Source organism: Platalea leucorodia (assembly GCF_965183815.1).
Source record: "Platalea leucorodia genome assembly, chromosome: 9".
NCBI lineage: Eukaryota > Metazoa > Chordata > Aves > Pelecaniformes > Threskiornithidae > Platalea > Platalea leucorodia.
The window spans coordinates 1,226,834-1,251,388 of NC_138831.1; the positions used below are offsets into that span (position 1 = coordinate 1,226,834).

At 38.7% G+C, this 24,555-nt stretch overlaps 1 protein-coding gene across 1 annotated transcript in view; it reads right to left on the reverse strand.

The window, feature by feature from the left end:
• Nucleotides 1-24,555, reverse strand: part of ERC2 (ELKS/RAB6-interacting/CAST family member 2) — a gene marked incomplete at both ends in the record, with an annotated part of 442,749 nt that overhangs the window by 264,626 nt on the left and 153,568 nt on the right. The window contains one exon of the mRNA XM_082322574.1: nt 16,594-16,761. Coding sequence (XP_082178700.1) covers nt 16,594-16,761 — 168 coding nt within the window. The remainder of the gene's footprint in view (nt 1-16,593; nt 16,762-24,555) is intronic.

Genomic DNA, 24,555 nt, shown 5'->3' on the forward strand with positions numbered 1-24,555 from the left:
AGTTTGTATCTTGTCATTCCTATGATGTCTGTATCAATTGGGAAGACTTGGGGGCCTCTGCCCAGATTAAAAAATTGCAGTAGGTCTCAAAAAAGTTAACAGATGGTGGGAAGAGAGAGGCAGCGGACAAGTTGTACAGAGAAGTGTTGGGCAACAGGGAATACGGAAAAGGGAAGGTACGGAGGAAATAAGGGTAAGAATCGGCACCCCAAGAGCTGCAGAACGAGAGCCAGTTAGGCAGCGGTGCGGGAGGTCTGCCAGAGCAATGAACACAGAGAAAGCAATATGCTGGAGAGCAGGAATGGGAAGGAGCACAAGAAAAAAAAGAAAGAAAAAAAACCCTAAACCCACCAAAAAAGCCCCAACGCAGATGTGTATGTTTTGTGCATTATTTTAAAATACAAAAATATAGAAAGGGATATATATAAAAATAGAAGAATAACATAACCTTTAAAATAGATGACCAATCTGTTCTGAAACAGATTTACATTTTCGTATCCAAAGTATCACAAGAAAGAAGCTAAAAAAGCATATTACCTCAGTTTAAATAAGATTATTTCACTTGACACTATGTTATAAAAGTCAATATAGTTATTAAAGAGCAATATAACCCTGATAAATTAATGAGAAGCATTCATCAATGAAAACAAGGCAGTAAAACAGAAACAATCTCCATCAGTAAAAGACTAAAAAGAGTTTAGAAAAATAACGGAATGATTTACCATAATTTATCCTGAGTTATGATGTTACATACTTAGGAAAACTATTAAGATAGGAAAACAGACAGACATCCAGAAAAAAGATTTCTTTTTAATTGCAGAAAAGAACCATCATCTAGAATTTGGAATAAGAGGCAGAAACCTTACAAACTGTGCTTCATTTCAAAGTGTAAAGGTTGAGCAGGTTGTGGTGCAGAGAGGCTGGAAGCCTGGCTTAATCCCTAGGGAAAATGCAATGTTTTCAGTCACTGTGGGAATCTCCTCCAAATGCTGCTCGTGGGCAGTGGAAGGCACTAGGACACCCCGCGATCCTCCCCGGGACTGTGGCCTGTGTTACACCTAGCACTGAAAACCTGGGGTAATTGAATTTCCCTTCCCATTCCAAGGCTATCCAATCACCCAACAGATCTCCTTGTCAATCTGACTTCATGCTACTCATTTGCTAGGTTCTACACTCTCCAAAATAATTTCTCCTTTTTGTGGTATTTATAACTTCAGAATATTAGAATAAAAAACTAAGCTCTATTGGTTTCAGCCAGATACCCGTCCCTCTCAGGTCTCCGACTATTCCTGTTGTCTGACTCTCACATTCACACCGTTGTTCTGACAGTGAGATGTCTGAAATCAAGCATGGTTTTTCAGGTGGGATGACACAAAGGCCACGTAGAGAGAGGTTATCTTTTGTTCTGCTACCCAGTTTTTCTGCAGACAAAAATATTGGCCATTTTTACTACCACACCCCATTGCAAATACTGTTCTAACCTGATATTATAATCGGTCCCTTCAACCTTCTGGCATTAACGCTCCAAATCTCTTTTTCAGGCTTGTCACCATTTCTTTTTCCCTATCTGCATTTAAACTCTTTTTTTTTTCCTAACTGAAATACTGAAGAATTTTTTCTAAATGAAAATATTGAAAAAGGCCATATCTGAGATGAAAATCTGCCTTCTCACTCCAAGGAAGTTCCCCTCATCTTAACTGCAGTTGCCCGTTTATCCTTTTTCATACTTCTTCAAACAACTTCAATTGTCAATCAATGCTGGAATTTTTTTTTATTACCTGAAGGATTTTTTTTAACTTTTATTCTTGCTCTCTTATGTTCATTCTTTCCATATTCACTCCAGAGCTATGGTTTATCATAAAATATTTCTAGCCCAGAAAGACACTGCTCCATTGAGATATCTTACACATCTATGTGGACAATCCAGTTAAAGAATTAACATCAAATTTGAACTCTAGCATAATCTGTAATCTCCTAGTTTTTCTTGCCTTTTTTTCATATACTTTTAATTTATGTACATATGCATTGTAACACTTTCAGAATATCTGTTTTGCTTTTACTAACATCACTTTGTATTTCTACTGATGGCTTAGGGTTACCATTTAAACCACCAGCTTGAGTCAAAGAAACGAACACCTCTGTTTCCTTTCCTGGAAAGTTGAAGGAGATAGTTAACATGCTTTGTAAGATTTGAATTTGAAACTCAATACATCTCTCATTTAAGCAACTCCTATAGTTTCTACTCCAATGAAAAGCTATAAATGATACAGGGGTCTAGACAAAAGCAAAATAAACGCACATTTAAACATCACGCTGCTCTACAGGACAGCGTAACAATTATGAGTATAGCAAATGTCTAACATCTACTGCAGCACGCTACAGCTAATTTTGTTAGAAGACTCTGGCCATAAATTACACTTTCACAGTAATTATATGTCTTCTTATATTAATAGTCTCATAGCATGCCTTTTACATAGAACTGTATGACGATATTAAACATACTTGGTATAAAGACTTCGGAAGTATAGACTTCACTTGAGAGTCAGAATTCACTTGAGGGTTCAAGTACACTTCATTTGATTGGTCCAGAACACAGAGAACTCTCGGAATTCTTTCTTTAATTCAGAGACTTTCAGAGAAGTGCACTGCTCTTAATTCTAACTGATAAATTGATTGTATAGAACTTATAAATCGCAGACATTTCACACTTGAAGGGAAAAAAGTGTAAGCACAGTTCTCGAAAACTGCTCTGTCATCTTTAATCCTGAAGTACCTACCTCTTCCTACAGTCTTAAGAAAGTATTTCAGAGATTTCCAATATTCTCTTATTCCCCGGTTTTCCTGTGAAATATCCTAAATAATAATATAATACTTCATCAAAATCAACAGAGGGAAAATATTCAACTTTATCCTTCCTTACTCTCAGAGTAAGGAATAAAGGGGCAGACAGGTTGAAGAGGGAGGAGGGAAGCCCTAAAAATGGAAAATTATTTGAAATGGGGCGGGGGGGGGGAATCTGTAATAGCAAAAATGTTTACATTGAAAGTAAAAATAACAGGTCTGCCCCCTAGCTACTATAAATAAAGGATGGCTACAGGAACTCACTACAGCTATGTTGATTTGTACTAGAAAAGCACCCTGCCCTTAGGAATTGCATTCAAGAGCTTGGCATAGAGAATCCAGTTTCACACGGTGCTATTTTGTAGGAGTTCCTTTAAGTGCCAGTGGTAAAAAGTAGGAAAAAAAAACTGTAACAGTGGAGCTTAAACAGATAGGCAGGAATTAATTAGAAATAATAATACCCTTTGTATTGGAAAGTTTCCTGTTAGCTCCCTGGTTACAGAGGGCATCTATATTCATATATAAGGGACAGCGTAATGACTTTACATGAAAGAAAGGCTTTGCAGAAGGATAACGTATCTCCCTGCCCCCTTCTTTTAATTATGTCTTTTCTTAATCATTCTAAATTAACATATGGTCAATGTACATAGGTTTATATCAATTAAGAGTTAAAGTGTTCAAAATGTTGTTCATCAGAGAACTAAGATTCTTGTTACTATGAGAGGTAATTTAATATTCGCACTATAGCTGCATGAAAGACAATGCACATATTAAGTTTCACCATTAGTTACTGCAGGCCAGACACAGCCTTTCTACGTATAAACTATCAAAGCACCATTAAACTTAAACTGAAATGTTAAACGCAGCAACTTGGATGTCTTTAATCAACATCTGCTGAACAGTTTAGATTTTCTATAGCAGCAAAGGTAACACCGCAACGCTTTCCTACAAATGTCGGAATGGGAAGTAGAAATAATCTGAAGCAGTTCTATGTTTAAGATAGTTTGCTTTTGGTATGAAAAAATGTCCTTTCTTTTTTTTTAATCTTTCACTGAATTTGCTTCATCATGAATCCCCTCCTAAAAACCAGCAGGTTTGTATGTATAACTTGGCCTCATTCTAATATCATCAACCATAAAAAAATAAAGAAAAATTATTATTCAGTAGATCTACGAGACAGAAATACTTTTTCCCCCAACCCAGTTTTTCGTTAGGTCACTGATGCCTAATTGGGATCTATTAATCAATGTAGCCATCCTTATTCATTTGGCTTGCTTCATTTTTTTCATGAATTGTAAAAGCCTTGATGAAAGGGTCCACGCACGAAGAACCCGCGTCGTCCCTTTGGCCAGTACAGGAAAACTCATTGTAATGTCCTGAAGATGCATTTGGAGGTCACCTCTTATTGCAATGTCAGTGGCACTGACCTCATGCTATACTAAAACTGACAACGCGCTTGTAACATTTTTTTTCTCTGGTGTGTATTTCTTTGCTTTTTATGCCAGATATTTAAAATTTTATCTTAAAGAATTACACAGGACAGTGCGAAGTTTCGGCAACTGTCCGATGCCGTTGTCTCTCCCATAGCGTTAAGCCCACGTAGCTCCATGTTCACTTCTGTTACTACCTGAAACATGTGCCCCTCGCCATGGCGGGCTTGGACAGACACTAGATAAAGCCTTCAGAAGAGCGGTCAGTTAGGAGTTTTCAGTTAAGAACACTTGGAAGTCCTTCAGAGATGACGGCTGTATCAAAATACATTACACAGATTGACTAATTTATCTGTGTAGTTCGGCAAGCATTAGAATTATTACAGAACTCAGTTTTTGTCAGGCTTTCTCCTCAAGAACATGTGCTTAACTTGAGCTGTAAAATTCTTTTTAAAAATTTGAGCATTGCTTAACACTGACACTACAATGGTCTGACAGCACTTTCATTTTCAGTGTCTCTCACTCAGAAGATGACAGACACTACTAACGGTCTGGACGTCCTACATGATTGAATGATGGCCAGCTCAGTGCTAGAAACTGTCAGACACAGGGAAGAGCTTATTCCACAACTAAGCATATAGAGAGGTTATTTTCTACTGCTCTACTCAGAGAATTCTTATCTTAGCATTAGTACGAAAAGTTAATCAGGTATTCTGCAAAAAGTATCTGAAAACTTAAGCAAAAACGAGCAAACCTTCCTGTTCTGTTCCTGTGCCTTTTTGTGGTTTGGGGTTTTTTTAACAGGTTTTGCAGCACAACACTCGAGGCACAGTGATAACCACTGACTGCAGCCCTGCCCATCCTCCCCGCCCCCCGATCCCCTCCCAAACCCCCCCAGATTTAGCCCTTACTGAGAAATACGTCCTGCAGCATGAATTGTAGCACAGGTCTCAATAAGAAGCAGCTACGTTTGTCAGCATTAAACACAGCTATCAGCGTTACGATCTGCCCCAGGAAGGAGAAATGCTCCTGCCTTGCCAAAGGGAGGCAGCTCACCGGGGCGGTGGGACGAGCCGGTGCAGCTTGCCGCCCCGCCTGCAGCTAGCTGTCTGGCCCTTCGTCCCCCTCCCCAGAGCGGGAATGGCTTACAGGCACTCCTGGAAGGTGTTGCAATTCATACACTTCGAGGCAGAGGCTGAGTTATATTGCATTTCATAAAATGACAGTATGCAAAAATTAGTAACAATTAAAGAGTGCTAACAGTGAAAACTGCCCAACATGTAAAACGTCATGCAAGAAATCATGTTTTGTAAATCTAACACAGCTTACAAGTCTAGCTCCCATGGATAGTTCGCAGGGATGATCTCTTCTGCAACTAAATTAGCAAACTCCTGTTTTCTATTACCTTCCTATAGAGTCTAGATCCTATACTTTGAAGTTCTTCGCATTTGTTCAGCTGCTTACTGTCACATCCACCTCCTGACATGCAAAAACTCTGAAACTCTCAAAAGTCATGGATTGTTTTTTTTAAAATAAACATTCAAATCAAGCTATTTATGGCTCCCATGACAGCCACAACAAAAATCCAGACTTAACCATAGATTAAGATTTTGGGAGAGGTCACAGCAGGTATTTCACTCAAATTTAAAATGTGCTTTTATGTACTCTCAATCCTGTCTCTATCAACAAGCAGCTGCTTTAAGACAAATACTTTACAAATTCATGCGGACCTTTAGCAGCTTCTCACCCTCAGTCCAGATCAGCAGTAGACGCCACCGAGAGCAACGTGCAGCAGCCCCACGGCGTACAGTCACTTTGGCGTGGGGTTAAACACAGAGCAATAAAGGACTCTGCGCCTGCCTGGGGACATGAACGGAGATTTCTGCTGTCAAATCAATGCATCTCTTAGGCAATAAATACAGTGGGCCTGATTTTTCTCCCAGATAAATAAGGGTTTACACTGGCATAATTACCTTTAGTAAATTTACTGCAGATTTATTCCTAAGTGAATGGCAAATAGGCCCAATATTTCTTCCACATATAAAAGATTACGCAATGTTATGCCATTTTTCTTTTTACTTTCCAAGAACTGCTTTACTCCATTCTCTTTATTTCACTTTGATCTTAGCACTGTGCCTGGCTAGGCGTTAAAAATTAAAGTCAGGTGTGCTAGAAGGAAGTGAATTAGATTCAGATTCCATTCTAAAGTTGGATTTATTCTACTCATATTCAAACATACCACTGCCGATTCTACCACCAAGAAACACATACTACTTGGCAACAAGAAAATTATCAAAGCAATCTGACCAAATTGGCACCACTAGCTCTGGCTACATCTGGTAACAATATTATGAAGGGAGAAGTATGAAGATAACAATTCCCATTTATTGTTACCATTAAACTTATCTGTATGCGTACTCTTAAGCCTTTGAACTTCATGCTTTCGTAAAGCCAATAAGAGCTCCACTCAAAGGTGAGGGGTGATGCTTTTCCAAAAGCGATAAAATATCCAATTTACTAAGGTATTAGAGTCTCTAGTCACAGACTGCTCAGTCAGACGGACAGCAATGGAATACCACCAGGAAAGCACGACTGCCAACATCAAGGAGCTCTAGCGATGCATAAATTAAGGTGTTTGATTCTATGCCAACAAAAGAGTAGAAATTTAATATACTACAAAATTGGTAAAAACCAACTGCTAATGTATAAGTCTGCTTTTTATATTTATTAGGAAATGTTTCTTTTTATTTCCAGGTATAACAAACTTGGATATACGTTAGGTCAAGTTGAGTTGCGGATCAACTGTAACTGCCTATCCTAGCGAGGAGATGAACAAGGGCAGTGGGATCTACTTTCTTATTTCAGGATAAGGTCAGGCTGGTTTATCACATTAACAAGTTATTCAGTCACTATATTGCTAAATATTTCATGCTTCAGACTATGACAAAACCATTAATCTCTCAGTCAAAATAGGCTCAAAATCACACATAAAATGTACCATTTCTGAAGCACTCAAGATTTAAAATTGTCCTCTCGTGGATTTTACTGCATATAATTAACAAGCTGATTAACTTATTTTCCTAGGAAGCATTTCATAAAACTATGATTCGCCGTTTTCTAGCAATTTTTAGCTAAAATATGCTAAAAAGGAATAAGGATCATTAATAAAAACCTGGTAGCAACACATTTGAAACAGTGTACTATAACCACGATACAGAATCACACGGACCATTGATTAAGATTCAAAATTTATCATTATACTTTGCACAGGGGCAATGTTAGTAAACTCCGAACTGTGTCTGAGGCTTAGTTTTAATACACCAAATTCCAGTATGAATGGTGCATTAGTTCAAATGAAAACAAATAAATAATGTCCAAATATTTTGTTTGCTCAATTTGGTAAATAACATCCTCACTGTATCTGAGCAGGAAGCAATTACAGCTTTGAAATACTTCTAGCATTAACAAAAATCTCCCCAAACCAGTAGCATCGAGAGCTGCTCCTGCTACGCACGTAGCAGTAAGCAGCATACATAACATCTCCAAATATACTGGCCTGACAGGGTGCGCAGTTCCCGGCTTCACAAAGGATTACGTTGAAGGTAACAACTTACGTATCCCAAACGAAAAAGAGATGAGTTAAACATCTCTACCCATACTGGTGTAATCACAGTTATGCCGTGTAAACAAAATATGATATACAGAATAAAACAACTGTTGTTTTAGTTAAAATACTACTTGGCAACATATTCCCAGCTTGCCACCTTATATATTCTGAAGCTAGAGCTATGCTTTTAACATACATGTATTTATTCTACTGCAGAGTATGTCTAAAATGGTAATCTAATGCAGCGGGTCTAAATTTTGGAGCCTGGCAGAGAGTACTTCCTATACTCAGCGACAACGGACACGGAGAAACGGCTGCCGATTCAGAGAGGCAGCTGCAGCGGGTTCCTGTGATCCCCCTTTCCAACGTCTGCGTCAGTCAGAAAAGGTGAGAAGCCACCCAGCGTCCTTTGTCCCTACCACAAATCAGTCACCTGGAGCATGGAGCTTGAAAGAGCTTTCGAGAAAAAGATTAGCATGTAAATAAGACATACGAGCCTTTGGGGTTTGTGCAGAACTTGGTTCCATGGGCTACTTTTTGAAGGATCTGATTTTGTGTCATTTAAATGAGCTGTCGAGGATTCAATGGTAAACGGCTGGCAGGTATAGAACCAGCCGAATCGGTCCTGTCGAGACAGGTAGGAAACAGTCAGGCTGCCACTCAAAGACGCGTTCAAAGAGCAGCGAACCACATGAGTACATGCTCCGGCAGCAGCTGAAAATTCAAAAGAAGTCATGACTGCAGGATAGTTCTCTAACGTAAAATTATTCTCGATTACATTTACAACACTCTCCCTTATCTTTTTAATTCCAATCAGCAGACTTTATTACATTTCTTGGAAGACTATTTCACAGAAAAATGTATTTCTTTTCTTAAGCAATTCTGATTCTCTCTCTTTCTTTTTCGGATATATAAGTAGTCATCCATTTCCCAAAATAATTCCTTGGTGGTGTTCTGCACCTCCCAAATATGACAACTTCTACTTTCTTTTTGCCCAATCACACTATACAGAATTTAGCTCTTTCACACTTCAAAAGAAATTTCTTCCAACTCGATTGAAAAGAAAATATTACTTTTCACACAGCTTAAAATTCCCAGCATGCGAGTTGGCTGCTTTCTCGGCATGAATAAAACTAAGGATCTTATTTAAAGATAACTTTGTTAATTAGTATTGACATGTCGGAGCTGAATGGCACCTTCCTTCCTCGCCAAGAGCACTGCTGTCACTCCAGCAGTATGAAACCCTTATGTAAGTATCTCATTCAGCTCCGTCCTACTTTGCAAATGGCATACTGGTTTTAAGAGCACTTGTGTACGTTACGTATAGCCCGAGTCCTGACCTGTTCAGTTCTCTTCATTTGAGCTGCGTGTGAAGAACCTCACAAAACTAGCGAGCATAACTTGATCGAGAGCAACTTACATTATTTACACTGAAGGATTTATCTTTCAGATTCTAAATGCATGAGATCTACACACACACATTCACTATTTCCCAAAAAGTGATCTTTTTTTATCTCTCATGTATATATTGTACCGCATCATATTTTAGATCTTATAACTGATCACCTCCTTTCTGTATATATAACTACATTTAGAAAGTTAATGTATTAGTTAATAATGTATGTAGTAATAGTATCATACTAGTGCTAAAAACTACACAAACATAGATACATGACAGCATCTCTTCAATTATTTCAGCCTATTTCTTCAAACAACTAGTACTTTTTTCACTTTCACTAACAATCTCTTTCCCGATAGCTCCCAAATGAATTAAATGATATATCCAAAATGCTCAGTTTTCCATAGGTGGCATACAAAGGCAGCCAAATTATTATTTTTAACTTTTAGGATTTTAAAATACAATTAGGATTTTCAAACATGCAAGCAAACAGGTTCCTTTGTTACCTGTTCAGAGATGTATATTACTGGTACATCATCCAGACTAGTTTGACCAACTGCAGTTGGACCCTCTTTCTTGAAAAACTGCATACATGTTGCTTCTTGTAATATTTTCTGACAAGTGAAGGCCATCATAAGAATAGATGCTTCCCCCTCATATTGAGGGAATAATTAGTGTAAACCAAGACAGGCTTGCAGTTTCAGCTACTTATAATGAAACCTAGTGACACTTCTGAATTCCTCCAAACACCTGGTACCAAACATCTCCAGCCACTTCATTGGTTTGTCAGCTGTTGTCAATAAAGAGGAGACCTGCTTAGACATGGTTATTATGAGAAGATCTCCAAACAACTTTAACACCAAGACCAGGTGCAGTCAATATTGCTTCACTTACTTGAGGGTCCATAATTTACAATATACCTGATATTCAAAAATTACCATGTTTACAGAATTGGCATTAGATAAAACAGGTTTTAGATTTTGTAATCTCATGAAACTTCATTTGAGGAATTCAGTGATTTTCTCCTATAAAGATAAGTGCTTACTTTCAAATAGGTCAGTAAGCAGAAGCATGTAAATCCAACTATTCTCCTTCTGAAGTGTAGATGAACAAAAGCAGCAGCAGCAAGCAAGTTATCGGGAGCCAGGGGGGCCAACAAAATGCTGGGCTTCTAGCTTGGGTGGGGAGCACATTCATTGGAAAGGACAGTAGATTCAATCACAGACTGAAAACTTCATAATGATCATGGATTTCAAGGTGCAAGGACTTACCTAAACTCATAGCTATGGCTTTGGGCTGGATGATCATTCAGGTTGGCTTCACTAAGTGAACATATATTAAGTCACATATTTCCAGTGACCTTTTATAACCTGTAAAAACTTAGAAGTATAGTAGGTTACAAAGAATGGGAAATTAAAGAAGCTAAAGGAAAGTGAAGTTGATCACTGCCTCTGATCTTAACGGCATTGTTCTCAGTGTCCCAGTGCACAGGCCCAGAGCGTCCAAACAGCTGCACTGGTTAGGCTTAACGTTTTTTCTGTGTTTTTCAGACAGCTTTGATGCGTACCTCATGCAAAGTTTAAGGGTCCCAAGGCTGCATTTTATTGTGCAGAATCACTGAGGATCCATTTTTTTGACAACGATTGGGATCAATAACACCACCACCCTGGATGAACAATTGCCTACATTCAGTTCAATCTCACTTTCAGACTGCTTTATCTGAATAACATAACATGATTTGGCAAAGCTGCAAGCATAAGCAGCCAACAAAGTACAATTTTCTAATACTCAGTACACTGAACACTGTATCTTTAAAGTGGGCATATATTATTAGAAGAAACATTTCTTAACATAATACACAAGTCAATAGTCACCATAGCAGCTTTGAAACACCAAAACTTTCATGTTACACCGGAATGACTCCCTATTTTTTTTTTTTTAACACTGGTAATCCACAGTCAGAACATTGGTCTGTTTTACAGAACAACTCGTTAGTTCAGAATTTGTTGCCTCACTCCAGAAATACAACAGAACTCTGATTTGGCACTTGCAAAGCCCCAGTTCACATAACAGTCTACTTACAGTGTTCTGATAGAATTCGACAAAGTTAATAATAATGTCCTTCATCATGCCATCATGACCCCTTTCATGATTATGAAAATGTGCTCCCAACTGATTAAACCATGAAAAAAAAAAATCAAAGGCATCTTATATCAGCGATGTGCTTGCACTTTCGACTTGTTAAGGTCAAACGAAAGAAATTGGTCTCTTAGGTCTTCCTGGACCATTCTGGGTTCAGAAGTTTCAATTTCAGTGATGCTCTCAGCCAGTATTCCTGCATCAAGAAATAACACTGATGCAAATTGCTAAGCACAAGAGTAGAGCTCATTTGTTTACACTACCATACTCTCCGTCTGACCGTATGTAAATATCCTCCTTTTCAGAAGACAGCTAACAGTAATGCATACAATTAATTGTACAACACAGTTTAATTTAACATGAACTGGACAATATCACCTAGTGTGCACAGTCCAGCCACTCCAAGTACAGATTCCAATTATTACATGAGAGCTAAGACTTTATGACATTTCCTACAAATGCTAATTAGCTGGTAGGTTAGGGCCCTCAGTCATCTAGCACTTCATCAATCACAAAGCTTAAACTATTAAAGATGGAAACTGTAACGTTTTAGATGAAAAGTTATGTTGCAAGTCAAAGTAGAATATTATATTAGCCCCCTTTACATGGTGTTCTTTTATAATAGTCCCCACAAAAGAATTTCCCAAGCTGTTGTCCTAATATGATCCAGGTCTACATCCTCTGCGCTGTTCTTGTCTCAACAGCTACTGTTTTCAACACCGAGTATATAATTGTTTTTTAAAATATCTACAGGTTCCTAGAGGACAAAATACACCAGGTATAGCCGCTGTATAAAAGAGAAAATTTGGGAGTAAAAAGGGACACGAAAGAATCATCATCCAGTTCAGCACTTCTGCCCTTCAGCCTACAACTTGGCCATATTCATAGAGCTTGCACGTTCTGGTAAGAAATACATAAAGATTTCTGAGGTCTGCCCCGCTGCATGCTAAACTGACAGATATGAGGTGTAAGACTAGCTTTGCCAGGTTAAACAAGGCTATTAAAACAGCATACCCAACTTTACTGGCACTAAAATGGAACAGTGGTGCCAAAGATTCTAAAAGAAAGAAATATTAAGTAATATTGCACCTCTGACGTTGACATAAGTTTATTATTACTCCATGCCAATCTACCTTGATCCAAATCCTCTAAATGCGTGCTGTTCCAGTGCTGGGCCTCCCTTAAGCCCACAAATTATACTGAATAGCGTAGCGGTTTGTCAATTTGGTCAAAAATTACACCAAACCCACTGCATGGAAGGACAATGCATCATTAGCTCATTATCTAGCCCATTACTTTTTTCTGCAACATACTGCCTTATGTGTGTTCCTGTGCCATCCCGTGGGACTCACCCCAGCCGTTTTGTTGCCAGTGTTTTTGTTTCTTCCACGCATTTGGTAGGGAGCCCTCAACAGCCCTCCCGTCCTCCAAGTATAACAGCTATCCAGAAAGGAGAAGAAACAGCTCCAGCTTTGAAAAGGAGCTTTTCTGCTTTGGGTTTGGTTTCCTTTGTATTTTTCAACATGGCAGATAACAGTAATGTACACAAGAGAAAGAACAGAGAATTAGAAATTGCGTCTTTCCAAGTTACATATTCCTTCCTACTGAGTTTCAGGTTATTACTGACCGAAATATTTTTAAGCAGTGTATACAAATTCGCCCTTCTTCAATTACTTGAATACAACCATTAAAACAAATATTATTTTAGGCTGAGTGAAGCACTTCAGGCTGAGTGGAGAGAGATGTAGCCATCTATCTCGTATCAACAAATGAAGGCAGTAAAATAACTGGTTATTCACAAGTCCTCGTATCAAAAGTAAGTAAAAATGCACAGACAAGCATTATAATATTACAGTCAGAAGAATCTAATGTCTAGAGAGAACTTAGGAAGAAGAACTAGAAGCAATTCCTTCACTTTCAGAAGGGTTTTCATGAGAGTTGGACGGCAACCAGGGCAGTGCCCTGAAAGAAGGCCTATAAAGGCAGGGCAATCCACTCGCGGGCCCGGCGACTGTTCCGCCCCGTAAGTGTCGTATGAACCGGCCCGTGCTGCTTTCCACCCACTGAATGCTCCACATACATGTGCACGGTGAGCACAAATTAGCTTCTAAATGCTCAACACGCAAATGTCTGGCTGCCATCACTTGAAGTGAAAACGAGAGTGGAAGAAGTGGCCAAAAGGTCAGAAGGAAAAGATGAGCAAAAACTGGAGGAATGCAAGAGGCACGTGCAACCCAGCAAGGAGTAGAGGATAAAAGCAAAACTAGATTCAAGTAAAGGAAAAAATTACTGCAATCAATATATATTAAATACTTTTCCATCAAAATTTATTCTTATATAGGGTTGCTATTGGGAAGGTATGTTGTCAAAACTGGAAAGAAAAGAGGTACATCAGACAATCTTTTTCTTAAAGCACAGCATCCACTACTAGACTATCTGAAAATCCCTGAAAAGTGACTGTTCAAAAATACTACAATAAGAATACTACAGCACTAGGAATTACTGCTATACATAGTCCAACATATTTCTGAAGTAACACATGACTGAATGGACAATCTGCCTGTCGTCAAAAAGGAGCTGTGCTCCCTTTGCCTCTGACAGAACATAAAGGCTGTATGAGGTATGAATGCCCTGGGACACGTTAGTTCATGTAGTGAGGATAAAATTGTCTAGAACAGAAAGGCACTAATGCCAGGAAAGCTTCTTGGAAAAAAGTAGACAGACACTGACCACCTTCCCTTCTACATGCAAGTAGCGTGGTCCAGAGATGAGATTGCACCTGCTGCCAAGGACGCTGGGGTGCTCCAGGAGGCTAACCATGAGAAGGCATGACCTAATAAGCACCGCCAAAATGAAGGTGAACACTTGGGTTAACTAGACAAGTGGATTATTAATTTTTTTCCAGCTGAATTTAAAAGCCTGGATTTCCATTGGTGACATACAGAATTTTCTACTTCAGAATTGTACACCAGCCACATGAAAAGTAAACAGTGAAAGCATCCTTTATAGTATCATACTCTAGATTTATTTAAGTAACGGGAGAGTATAGCAGGCTGATATTTCAATCAAATTTTTCTCTAGGCAAATTATCTCTGAGTGAATTTATCTCCAAACACATTGGAAGCGAGGCACAAGTAAAATAATGATCCAAAGCTGAAAATGTGCCCTAAGGGTCATTTTAAAAATGTATTTTCCAAATATGATATTCTTTTCCTATAAACAAAATAACGGTGTACTGGTGATCCAATATTAGCATTTTTGGGCATGCTAACATCTACATATTAAGATAATGTCGTTATTAAAAATGCTTCAGAGAAGCAAATCCACAGATAACTTTTATGTGATGTAAATGAACTATTTTTCTCTTTTTTTTTTTTAAGTAATCATCATAATCCATTCTTCTCTAAGTAAACCCAGTATTTAGCCCATAGCAGAAAAACTGAACTTCAGAAGTCCCCTGATGAAGCATATTTACCATAATAAAAACTTCAAAAAAAGTCAGGTGCTACTTCCAGTTTTAAAGAATCGATTTAGTACTAACTCTGATTTTGCACCTAGTAGTTAGCAGGATTTACTGATCACATTGTATACTAGAGCTTACAAGGCTATAACACGTGCTTACGCTATGATTTAGTGAAGAGAGATAGTGCAGTTTGACAGTGATTATTTCCATTAAGAAGCAGGTGCACAAGAGGTAAGACCATCTGCAAGCCCTAATAAAATAGCCGTGATGTATTAAAACCAAAAAACCACACTATGTTGCGTATTTCTGAGCACATAGCCATGGCAGATAGTGCTGACAGCTCTGTGAGAAGTTATATTCATCACACAGTTTTGATCGCTGAATCCACATTCCTCCTCCCGATCCATTTCCTCAAGATCTAAATACAAGACCAACTGTAAATTGTTGGTTTGCTTGGGGTTTTTGAGAATACAAACCGTAAGAAAAGATGCATTCTTTTCTTCAAAATTCTCAAGTGATGTCCGAAACTAATTAGCATTCAGCACAGGATAAAAGGCTTGAAGTTTGCTATCTTTCAGCATTGCTAACAAAGCAAATATTCAGAAATCAGATCAAAGTGGATGAATACCTATATTCCAGTTTTGATAGGCTTTATTTCCCGGGCCTGAAAAAGCAGTCTTCCCAGGTTCTGGAAGACAAGGACTTGGCTTTTTAAAGACTGTATTTAACCAATTGCAGACAGAAGCACAACAGCTAGACCACGTGAACCCTGTATGAATCCTGGAGGAAAACCACAGTAACATGAACTACCTACACAATAATAGAGAGTAAGGAGTAGACATTCTTTGAGTGGCTGTGAACGGGGGGGAGAAGCAATAGCAAAATGTATTTGATGCCAGGCACTTTTTCTCCATTTATCTCTATGCTCACAGGTGTATCTATGTACGATAAAGAGTGATACACACGACACACAAAGAACTTACCTGCTAGCACAAATATTTTTGTGAGTGTCAGAAAAAGGATATGGGAAATAAACACCCTACTACTGTATGCAGAACCCTTAGAGAGCTGCCTTTCCGGGAAAGTCCCTCCCCACTCCCTCAAGTGGAAACTATAATGATTAAATCCAACTTCCCAAGGAGAGTAAATGCAGTTAGCTAAATTTGTGGAAAATTAGAAATAAGACTAATAAGACTGTTCAGAGAGAGCCTCCTGTCTTAATGTCTTTAGCTCACAGGAAAAGCAGATAATTGACTTAATTTAGGTTCCTTCCCTGCTCCCCTTCTCCCCCTGCAAAAAAAAAGTCTTTAAAGAAACAAAAGCAGTATCCTAATCTTTTAGCAGTCCCACACATTTTATTTACATCATTTGGAAAGAGTAGTAACCAGTGTTAGTAAGGATAATGGAATCCTTCATGTTGAGGGATGAGAAGTTTTGTCAGAATTTTTAGGACTTTCATTTAACTCCAATAATTTTATGGAAACTGCTTCACCTAATATTTTTGTGATATAATATAATTAAGATATAATACTATAGAAATGATCCCATGGAAAAGTGTGACACATATTTTATATTAGAGAACTATTTGACTATTACAGACTTACACCTTGCATTTTTTTAATATATTAAAAGTAATATGCTCTAAGAAATAAATATATTTCCTTTAAATGTACCTCAGAAGTTTTACAACATACCCTTTCATCAGTGTTCTTACCTTTTTCTGAAGAACATTAATTTTTCTTTCTTTTACTTCCAACATGTCTTTCATGTCTCGAATCTCTCCAGCCAGGGTTCCTTTCTCTTCTGTGAGGTCTTGAAGTTGTTTTGTTTTTTTATTGAGAAAGGTTTCTTTTTCTTCCAATCGTAACCGCAAGGCATCAACCTACAGTAAGTAAATCAAACATGTTTAGGTTTATAGCAAAAATCATTAGCATATTTTATTTATTTTTTATAAATCCTTTTTTTTTGTCACTTAGGAAATGTTTTATTTCTTTTCTATGTAGATTTTCCAACTTTATCTCGGACTGAGATTCTTTTACTTGTTAAAATGCAATAAAAAATGAAAGCACGTTTAGCACCAAAGCATGAATAGAAAAAGTAGAATAGTCAAAACATGAAATAGCGTTAAAACAGTCCTAACTTGACATATGCATAAAGTACTGAAAAAAAAAAATCATCTTGACTTACTAAATACATAACTCATTGAAAATAGTGTTCTGTATCCTGTATTTAATTTGCCACTTAAAGCCATGAAGTGGGCAACCAGCTACTACAGCCACTACCCAGGTTTGGGCACAGATCAGCAATCCAGAAACAGAATTATTTAACAGAGAGACAGCAAATAAGGAAGCGAGAAGGCTCTTCACTTCTCCCCAGTGTATATCACATCAGTCTCTTAACAAATGGCCCTTACTGTACTTTTCTGTAGTAAGCACAAATCCCTGTCAACCAAAATAAAGGATATTCCAAGGATTTTCCTAAGCTTAAATGTCTTAATAAAGAACCTCACCAAATTGCTATGCATTACATAACTGCTTTTTTCCTTTAGAAACCCTAAAAAAAACCCCCAACAACAACAAAAAACCCCAACCCAACCCAAAAGCATTCTAACAGCCCAGAAGGTGTACGTAGCCTTGATCTTCTCATTTCTTGCTGTATAAATGCCCAAGCATGCCATTTTATTGTTCTCTCAACGCAACTCAAACAGTTCTCGAATTATGGTCAGGCAAATACTTGCTGGTGGTCTGGAAAAAATCCAGATCACTTGATACTGGTTACTATTCGTATACAGTTGTTTCTATAAGCAGCTCTACTCCTAATTGCAATTAAAAGCTTGTTTACTTGTAGAAGCATTTGGAAATAAGGAGGAAAAATAGCCGCCTCTCCTCCATTACAACTTCTAATGTACTATCCAGACTACTGGCTCTCCAGAGCTTTCAAAAAGGTATTCGAAGTAAGAGATCTTGTCACAGCTTCCTTAAATTAAAATATAATAATGGACTGGAATAAAGCAAATACTTCAGTGGTCTTACAATGATGTGATGGTGAAGTGGAGGTGAAACCATAAGGGGGAATTGCAAGCAAAAACTAGAGCTGGAAAATGAAGTTTTGCAAGCTTTAATGGTGCAGCTTTTTATATAGTAGAGAAGATAAGACAATTAGGAATCAATACCGTAATAATTCAAGAATATAAAGATACTGACTGTAGAATGTAGAGGGTTCAAAATATGATGCATGTAATCTTTGCTGACCTTGATAGTTAGCAAAATGAAAAATTATACGTTTCACTGAAATGGAAAGAGCAAGTAACATTATTCCTACAAGAACGTTTAAAAAAATGTAAGGAAGGGTGGGCTAAGTTGAACAGAGAAATGAAGAAGAATTGTAAATGGGAAAAAGAAACAAAACAAAACAAAACAAAACAAAAAACCAAACAAACCCCCCCCCCAAAAACCCCAAGAGAAATTAAACTGAATTGGAATGTGTATCTCTAGTTTAAAACATTTATCAATTTCTCTGTCTAACCTAAAATATGCTGGGGGCGGGGGGGGGGCTGAGGGGCAGAACTTAATTCACTAATGCCAAAGAAAGAATTATCCATCACATAAATTCTAGTCTTAATACCTTTGTAATAAAAGGTATTTTTGTAATAAAATAGTACACATCTCAATTCATTAAAGCAACAGAATACGGTTGGGTTTAACCACCAGCACTGCAAGACTTGCACCTCAGGTGCAGCGGTCCCGTCAGCGAGTGCTGCCACCGAAGCACACCCGCTTCCGCGTGCTGGTTCAGAAACGCAGGTGCCAATGAATCACTGAGCAGCTCACAGGCAACACAACACAGAGTACTGGCTGGGGGTATCTGGGGGTAAAAACCAGATTTCATCATATATCAAGTTTTTAAAGACTAAGGGAGACTTTTTTTTTTTTTTTAATGTGAGCCTCATTATTGAAGGCTTATTTGTAAATAAAAATAATACAAGAAAATATAGTTTACCCATGAAATTTTGTCAGCACTTGTAAACATCAACCAAACCAACCCACTGTTAGTGTTAAGCTTTACGGATTCAATTCCACATTCCTTGTGCAGTCTCAAACTTCCAAATTCAAGCCTGGGGTACAGAAATCAAGGAGTTTATTCTTAGTGAAGGATTTCAGTTTTCCAGAAGGCTGGTTAACACATCGAAACTTAGAATCCAGGAGAGGAGATACTAAAAATAATGCTATAGACCTACTTCTGCATTTGCCCTTCCACTCCACCCAGAGGGAGCAAGACACCACGTAGCACAGAAAGCACACGGAGGTGGCAGCATGGGCACAGAGGACCTTCGCAAGGTTTGCAAGCCATTAGAGTGACATTATAATTTCACGCAAAGTAGAGAACTAAGATAAAGAGAGTGCAATCATTTATTACAAAGACAAGGTTTCCTTGAATAGAGACCATTTTTCTGATACTGTTTTCTTCTGCAGCTCTGAAACGAGGTGTTCACATTAAGTGGACCCGCACAGGCTTGTTTTGGCTGCAGGGTACGCCATTGAGAAGACAAGGTTTGGATAGAAAATATATGATGTGGCAATCTAGAATAATTCTCCATCTACAAGGGAGCTGCAGGAAGTCAGGCAAGTGAGAAATTTTAGATTCACGAATCCAAATTTCAACCATACAAATGTCAGAAAATAAAGAACAAGCGTTTAAAGTTTACATTACCTAGAAATTCATAAAGTTTATTCATAATAAAAAGCTAGATGGAAGTAACTGAAAGGGCATAAATGTTAGTTTAACATTTTTAAGTTCTGCTGTTGGAATAGTCAGAAAGGGTCATATGTATTAAGCCCTTTTTTTCCCTAATTAATCAGAATATTAGTAAAGAGCAAAACAATCAGCAAATCTAATTTATTTTTATTTGTATTCTGAGTTTTGTAATGCTAAATTTATTCAAAGCAAAAGTCTTTGCAATGCCATTTTAAAACTTGGTTTGGGACCAATTTAGATGATCTATTGGATCTTGAAATGCATGTTCTTCCTGCTCTTAAAATGGCTCACTGCTTTTCTCTACACTGGAAAAAAAGATTTATATTCTACTGGATTTATTTTATTTTTAAGACTTTTTTTACAGTATTACCGTAATAGGATCTCGCCGTTTGTAAGCAGCATGCAGTATGAGATTCAAAGATGACTTTTTAAGTTAGAAAACAAGAAATAGTAGTAGCAGCAAACTTTCAGACCTCTATTAATAAACATAGGAGACCTCATCTGAAACTCATTACCACATCTTCTTTATACTTAATCACTTATTTGCTTCATGTCTGAAAGCCATCCCTTAAGTCAAATCACAAGAATCTCTGTTGGGCCATTAAGCTGCAGCTGAGCAGCTTGTCATAACATTGCAGCAGGAGCTCCAAAAGGGGTTCTCTCTCCAGTCAGGCACTGCAAGTCTCCTTTGCCAGCTGCCACTAGGCAGAAGCTTCATGCTCGAAGCCAAGGGCAGTTTGGAGGTGACCAGGCCTACTGATAAACAAAGCGCGGATACCGTTCCCCAGTGACTGGGGAAACGCAGCAGCTTACACGTGTGCTGATGCACTTCTGCGCTGCGGGGCTGAACCAGACGGTTTCCGAGTCAAGGGTCTTTTCTTCTCTACCCATCCAGTCCCCACCCTAAGGGCCGAGCAGACAATCCTCACTCTTCACAAATTTCTTCCCACACACCCTGTCATCACAGCTCACTAGATTCAACCTGGGAATGGGGATTTTAGGCATTAAAACTTGGGAGCGCAAGAAGGAGGGTTGAGAGGATGAGTGGCGGGCGCTGAGGTCCAGGTCTGTGAGTGACAGCCTGTGCGGGAACGGGGAGCGGAGCCCTGTCCGCTCCGGTTTCTCAGCCCCCAACCCTGCCCTCAGACAGCGTTTAACAACTAAAGAGCACCACGTGACCGAACCTTTCTGCCCTTCCTTGCACCACCAGCCAGCTCACAACACAACTGACACGTTATTTCTGTTCCCTGAACAAAGACACAAATTCAACCTGGAGGGACGAGAGAAACTCAATGGCGGTTTTCTTTCAGACCAAAAAGAAGCAGACATGGAACTCTGCAGCAGAGCCGCGATCTCCATCTTCCCTTTCACCGGCTAGCTTTCAGGCCATCCACACAAAAACCTTCAAGCTAGCACAAGGGTTATGACCTCGACTGTGCCACAGCGTACCAGGCACCCAGTATTTCAGAGATGTCTGGACTGACTCCAAATGCAGAAACAGATTGTTTTCTTGTTAAAGTCATAAACAGATTACTCCACACGCCTTCATGTAAATAGCTGACACCTTAGATCAAGTCTTTCAGCTCCATGGTAACTTTTTAACACTTAGTAATGAACGCTCACGTGTTTGAGGTGAATTGCATTCTTCCATAAGAAGCTGCCCATGGACTTAAGATCTGAATATATTTGGATGTAAGTGGTGTAACTTCTGCCTAGAACCCCAGTTCCCACAAGAGACTGCTCTTAATAGAAGACTATCTCGGTTTTCATTTAAGAATTCATTTCTAGCCTTGGTAGCTTCAATAAAAGCTTTAAAGCATGACCGAAGTGCCGCTTCAATTGCACAGAGAAAAATGTTCTAAAAGATTTGAAACAGCCAAAGAATCTCAATCCCAGCAACCCCACTTTTCACACAAGGACAGCGCAAGCGTTGGGAAGGAAAGAGCACGGCATGTCCAACCACAGCCTCAGGTGGCAGATCTGCCGGCCCAGTCCCCGTGTCTCCTGCCCGCGCTCCTCCCTCGCTGGCCGGTGAGTGGTTCTGGATGCGCCAGAGCCAGAGGCACCACCCTCGTGGCTAACACAGCCATAACAGACGGGCTTACACCAGCCGTTCTCTGGCAAGGCCTCTGACGCTCCCATAACAGTCCATGGTGTAACCGCCAAGCCACAACAAATCCAATGTCGTACTTAGGAGGTTAAACTGTCTTATTTCCCAGCCCTTTCCCAATGAACCACAGGTCAGCAAATGCTCTACTGTTCTAGCTAGAACTTGAGTTCCACAGAATTACGAGGAAATTCCTTCTTTAAGGAAGTTCACCTTCCTGGTGAAACAGAAATCTCTCTCGCATATGATGAGAGGCAGCTAATGACCTGGGTTACTGACGTAGCGTTTCCCATGTTTCAATCTGGATCATGGAGACACAAACTAATCTTCTGCAAACCAGACATTTTCCTATTCTTTTATACAACAGTACTTTATTTAATGCTCCCTCTTTTTTCCCCCCTTTGTGCAGAAATATTTTAACCATTATTTATTATAATTAAAGCCAAGTCCATGTGAGAGCTCAGACTAAAACCTTCAAGATCAGAGAAGGATAATATTTATAACACAGCATGGTTTTCGATCTGTGTCATCCTTTTCTCCTTGCAAGTACAAGAAACAGAATTATCTCTAGTCCTCCTCCCCAGAAGCTACTTTTTGTGTAGCTCAAATTAGATTGTGTCCTGACACCAATGTTGGGAAGAAAAAAAGAAAAAAAAAAAAAAAAATCTGCCAAATGTATCTCTATTTTCTCCTCAACCAGTAGTCAGATACCTTGAGACTGATACAGAAGAGCCCTTTAATTCAAAAATTCACCTACACAATAAAGCCCAGGTATTATCATAGATTGGGTATATCGGCCCCCAGACCAGCATACCCAGCAGGGAGCCGTTCTGGAATCGGTGCTCTACGCGAGCTTTCAGAGTAGCAGAACTCTGAGCCCGTGCCAGTATGGGAGAGGGAACAGGCAGCTCATACTGTGTGTGGTCTTAGGTGTACAGGTTTATTTTCTATTCACAGGAATGCAATGGGGAGCTTTACAAGAACATCGGTTATGTCAGTCATTTTCTCCTTCCCCAAATTCTTCTTTCTGCCTCCAGTAATCATGAACCAAGACTTTTACATTTCTCATAATGCAAAGTAAAACTACCTCAGCCTGAACTGCATGCGACCTTTTACTATATGGTATCTGTTTGGTGCTAAGCATGCATGACATCATGTCGTAAGTCAAATATGAACCTCCAGATGGTGTAAAACTGAAAAGCTGTCAAATCAGTTCCCCATCTTGTGGAAGACAAGAAGCAAAATATACTACTTCATTTATAGCCAGAATGAATTTGCCAATATTAGACATTATCTCTTCCCTGAAAATGGTACTGTGAAATCACATCTCCCAAAAATAATGAAACAATGAAGTATTCTAAACGGACCGTGCCAGTACACTATAAGAAATGTCTGCCATTTCGTTACTCCTCCTTTTACATCTATGGCATTTTAAATATAATCTGAAAGGAAATTAAATATGGGTCACTTTACAGCATCAGATATATATTTTTATATTTGAAAGGATAAGGATTTCTGGTACACAAAAACCCTCTCTTTGGCTTTTCACTCAACACTATGTAATTTTAAGAGTCCTTGACTTATTTTTCCCAAGCTTTGGCAGTACATTTACTAGTAAAACTTGGCAATCTCAAGAACACCATCATTTTCCAGAAAAATAAAGCCAAAACAGATCTGATAGCTAACACATAAAGCATTTCAAAGACCTCTGTCCAAGTAAATTGCTTTTTAATTTTGCCTAACTTCTTTTTCCTCAGCAACTACTTATTTCAACTCTTAATACAATAAACCCTGTCACTTGCTCTGGAAATATACAACGCACTGCGAAAAACTTCAGAATTGGGCTATACTTTAGAAAGAAAAGTTCATGTAAGTGGCAAAAATTGCCAAATTCAAAGTCGAACTTTATTAATCTTCATGTCATCACCCACCACTCATAACCAGCTCCAGTAGTGACGTCTATTTCTTGAAGTTCCTTACTGTTAACTGTTTAACTTATATGCCATATTATAAATATCATTTATGAAACTGTTTTTAGTGTTACGGAGCTCCATGAGGAAGTAAAACATGAAGAAGCACTACTGTGTTTCACTGTTAAGAATTATTTATTTTACCATCATAAATAAATACATTTAAAGCAAAGGTTTGCCTGTGGTTTTTTTTTTTTTAAACTAATTCTGAGTTTTCTAGTCAAGCACTAGGTGTGCTGTAGTCCCGCCCTGGGGGTGACAGAGAAGGCAGACTGTAAGCCATAGTCCATCTCCCTCCTAACCCCACCTCACGCTGCGGTCAACATTTGCCTGTGTCCCAGAGCCAGGCTGCTCCCCTTGCGTACTCCCGTTCTCTCCCTTCCTGACGACCGCTACAGGCTCCACGCCGCTGTTGACACTTTTCTGTGCTACTACTTGCTCTCTTAGTGTATTATGCAGCCATTTTTTGAGGAACCTCTTCAGTGAATCAAAAACCAAACTTCTATTAAAGATCTTGGTGCCTGTATTTATACATCCGTATCTATATAGGGAAATGTAAAAAGTTTTGATTACAAAAACCAGTTTAAATCATGAAAAAAAGAGCTGTCACTTCAATTTTCTATACAGAAGTACTGAGTTGTGAGTACAGAGAGCATATCCTCACGTGGGCCTTTTTGCAAATATGAGAACTGAGTTGCAGTAGGAAAGGGTATCATGTGTCTTTAAAATGTCCCAACTGTACTCTCCACTTCAGAGCTAGTAAAAAAAAAAAAAAAAAAACAAAAACCACAAAACTATTCTAAATAAAATGAAAACTATTCCCTCATCATATTTGTCCCTCATT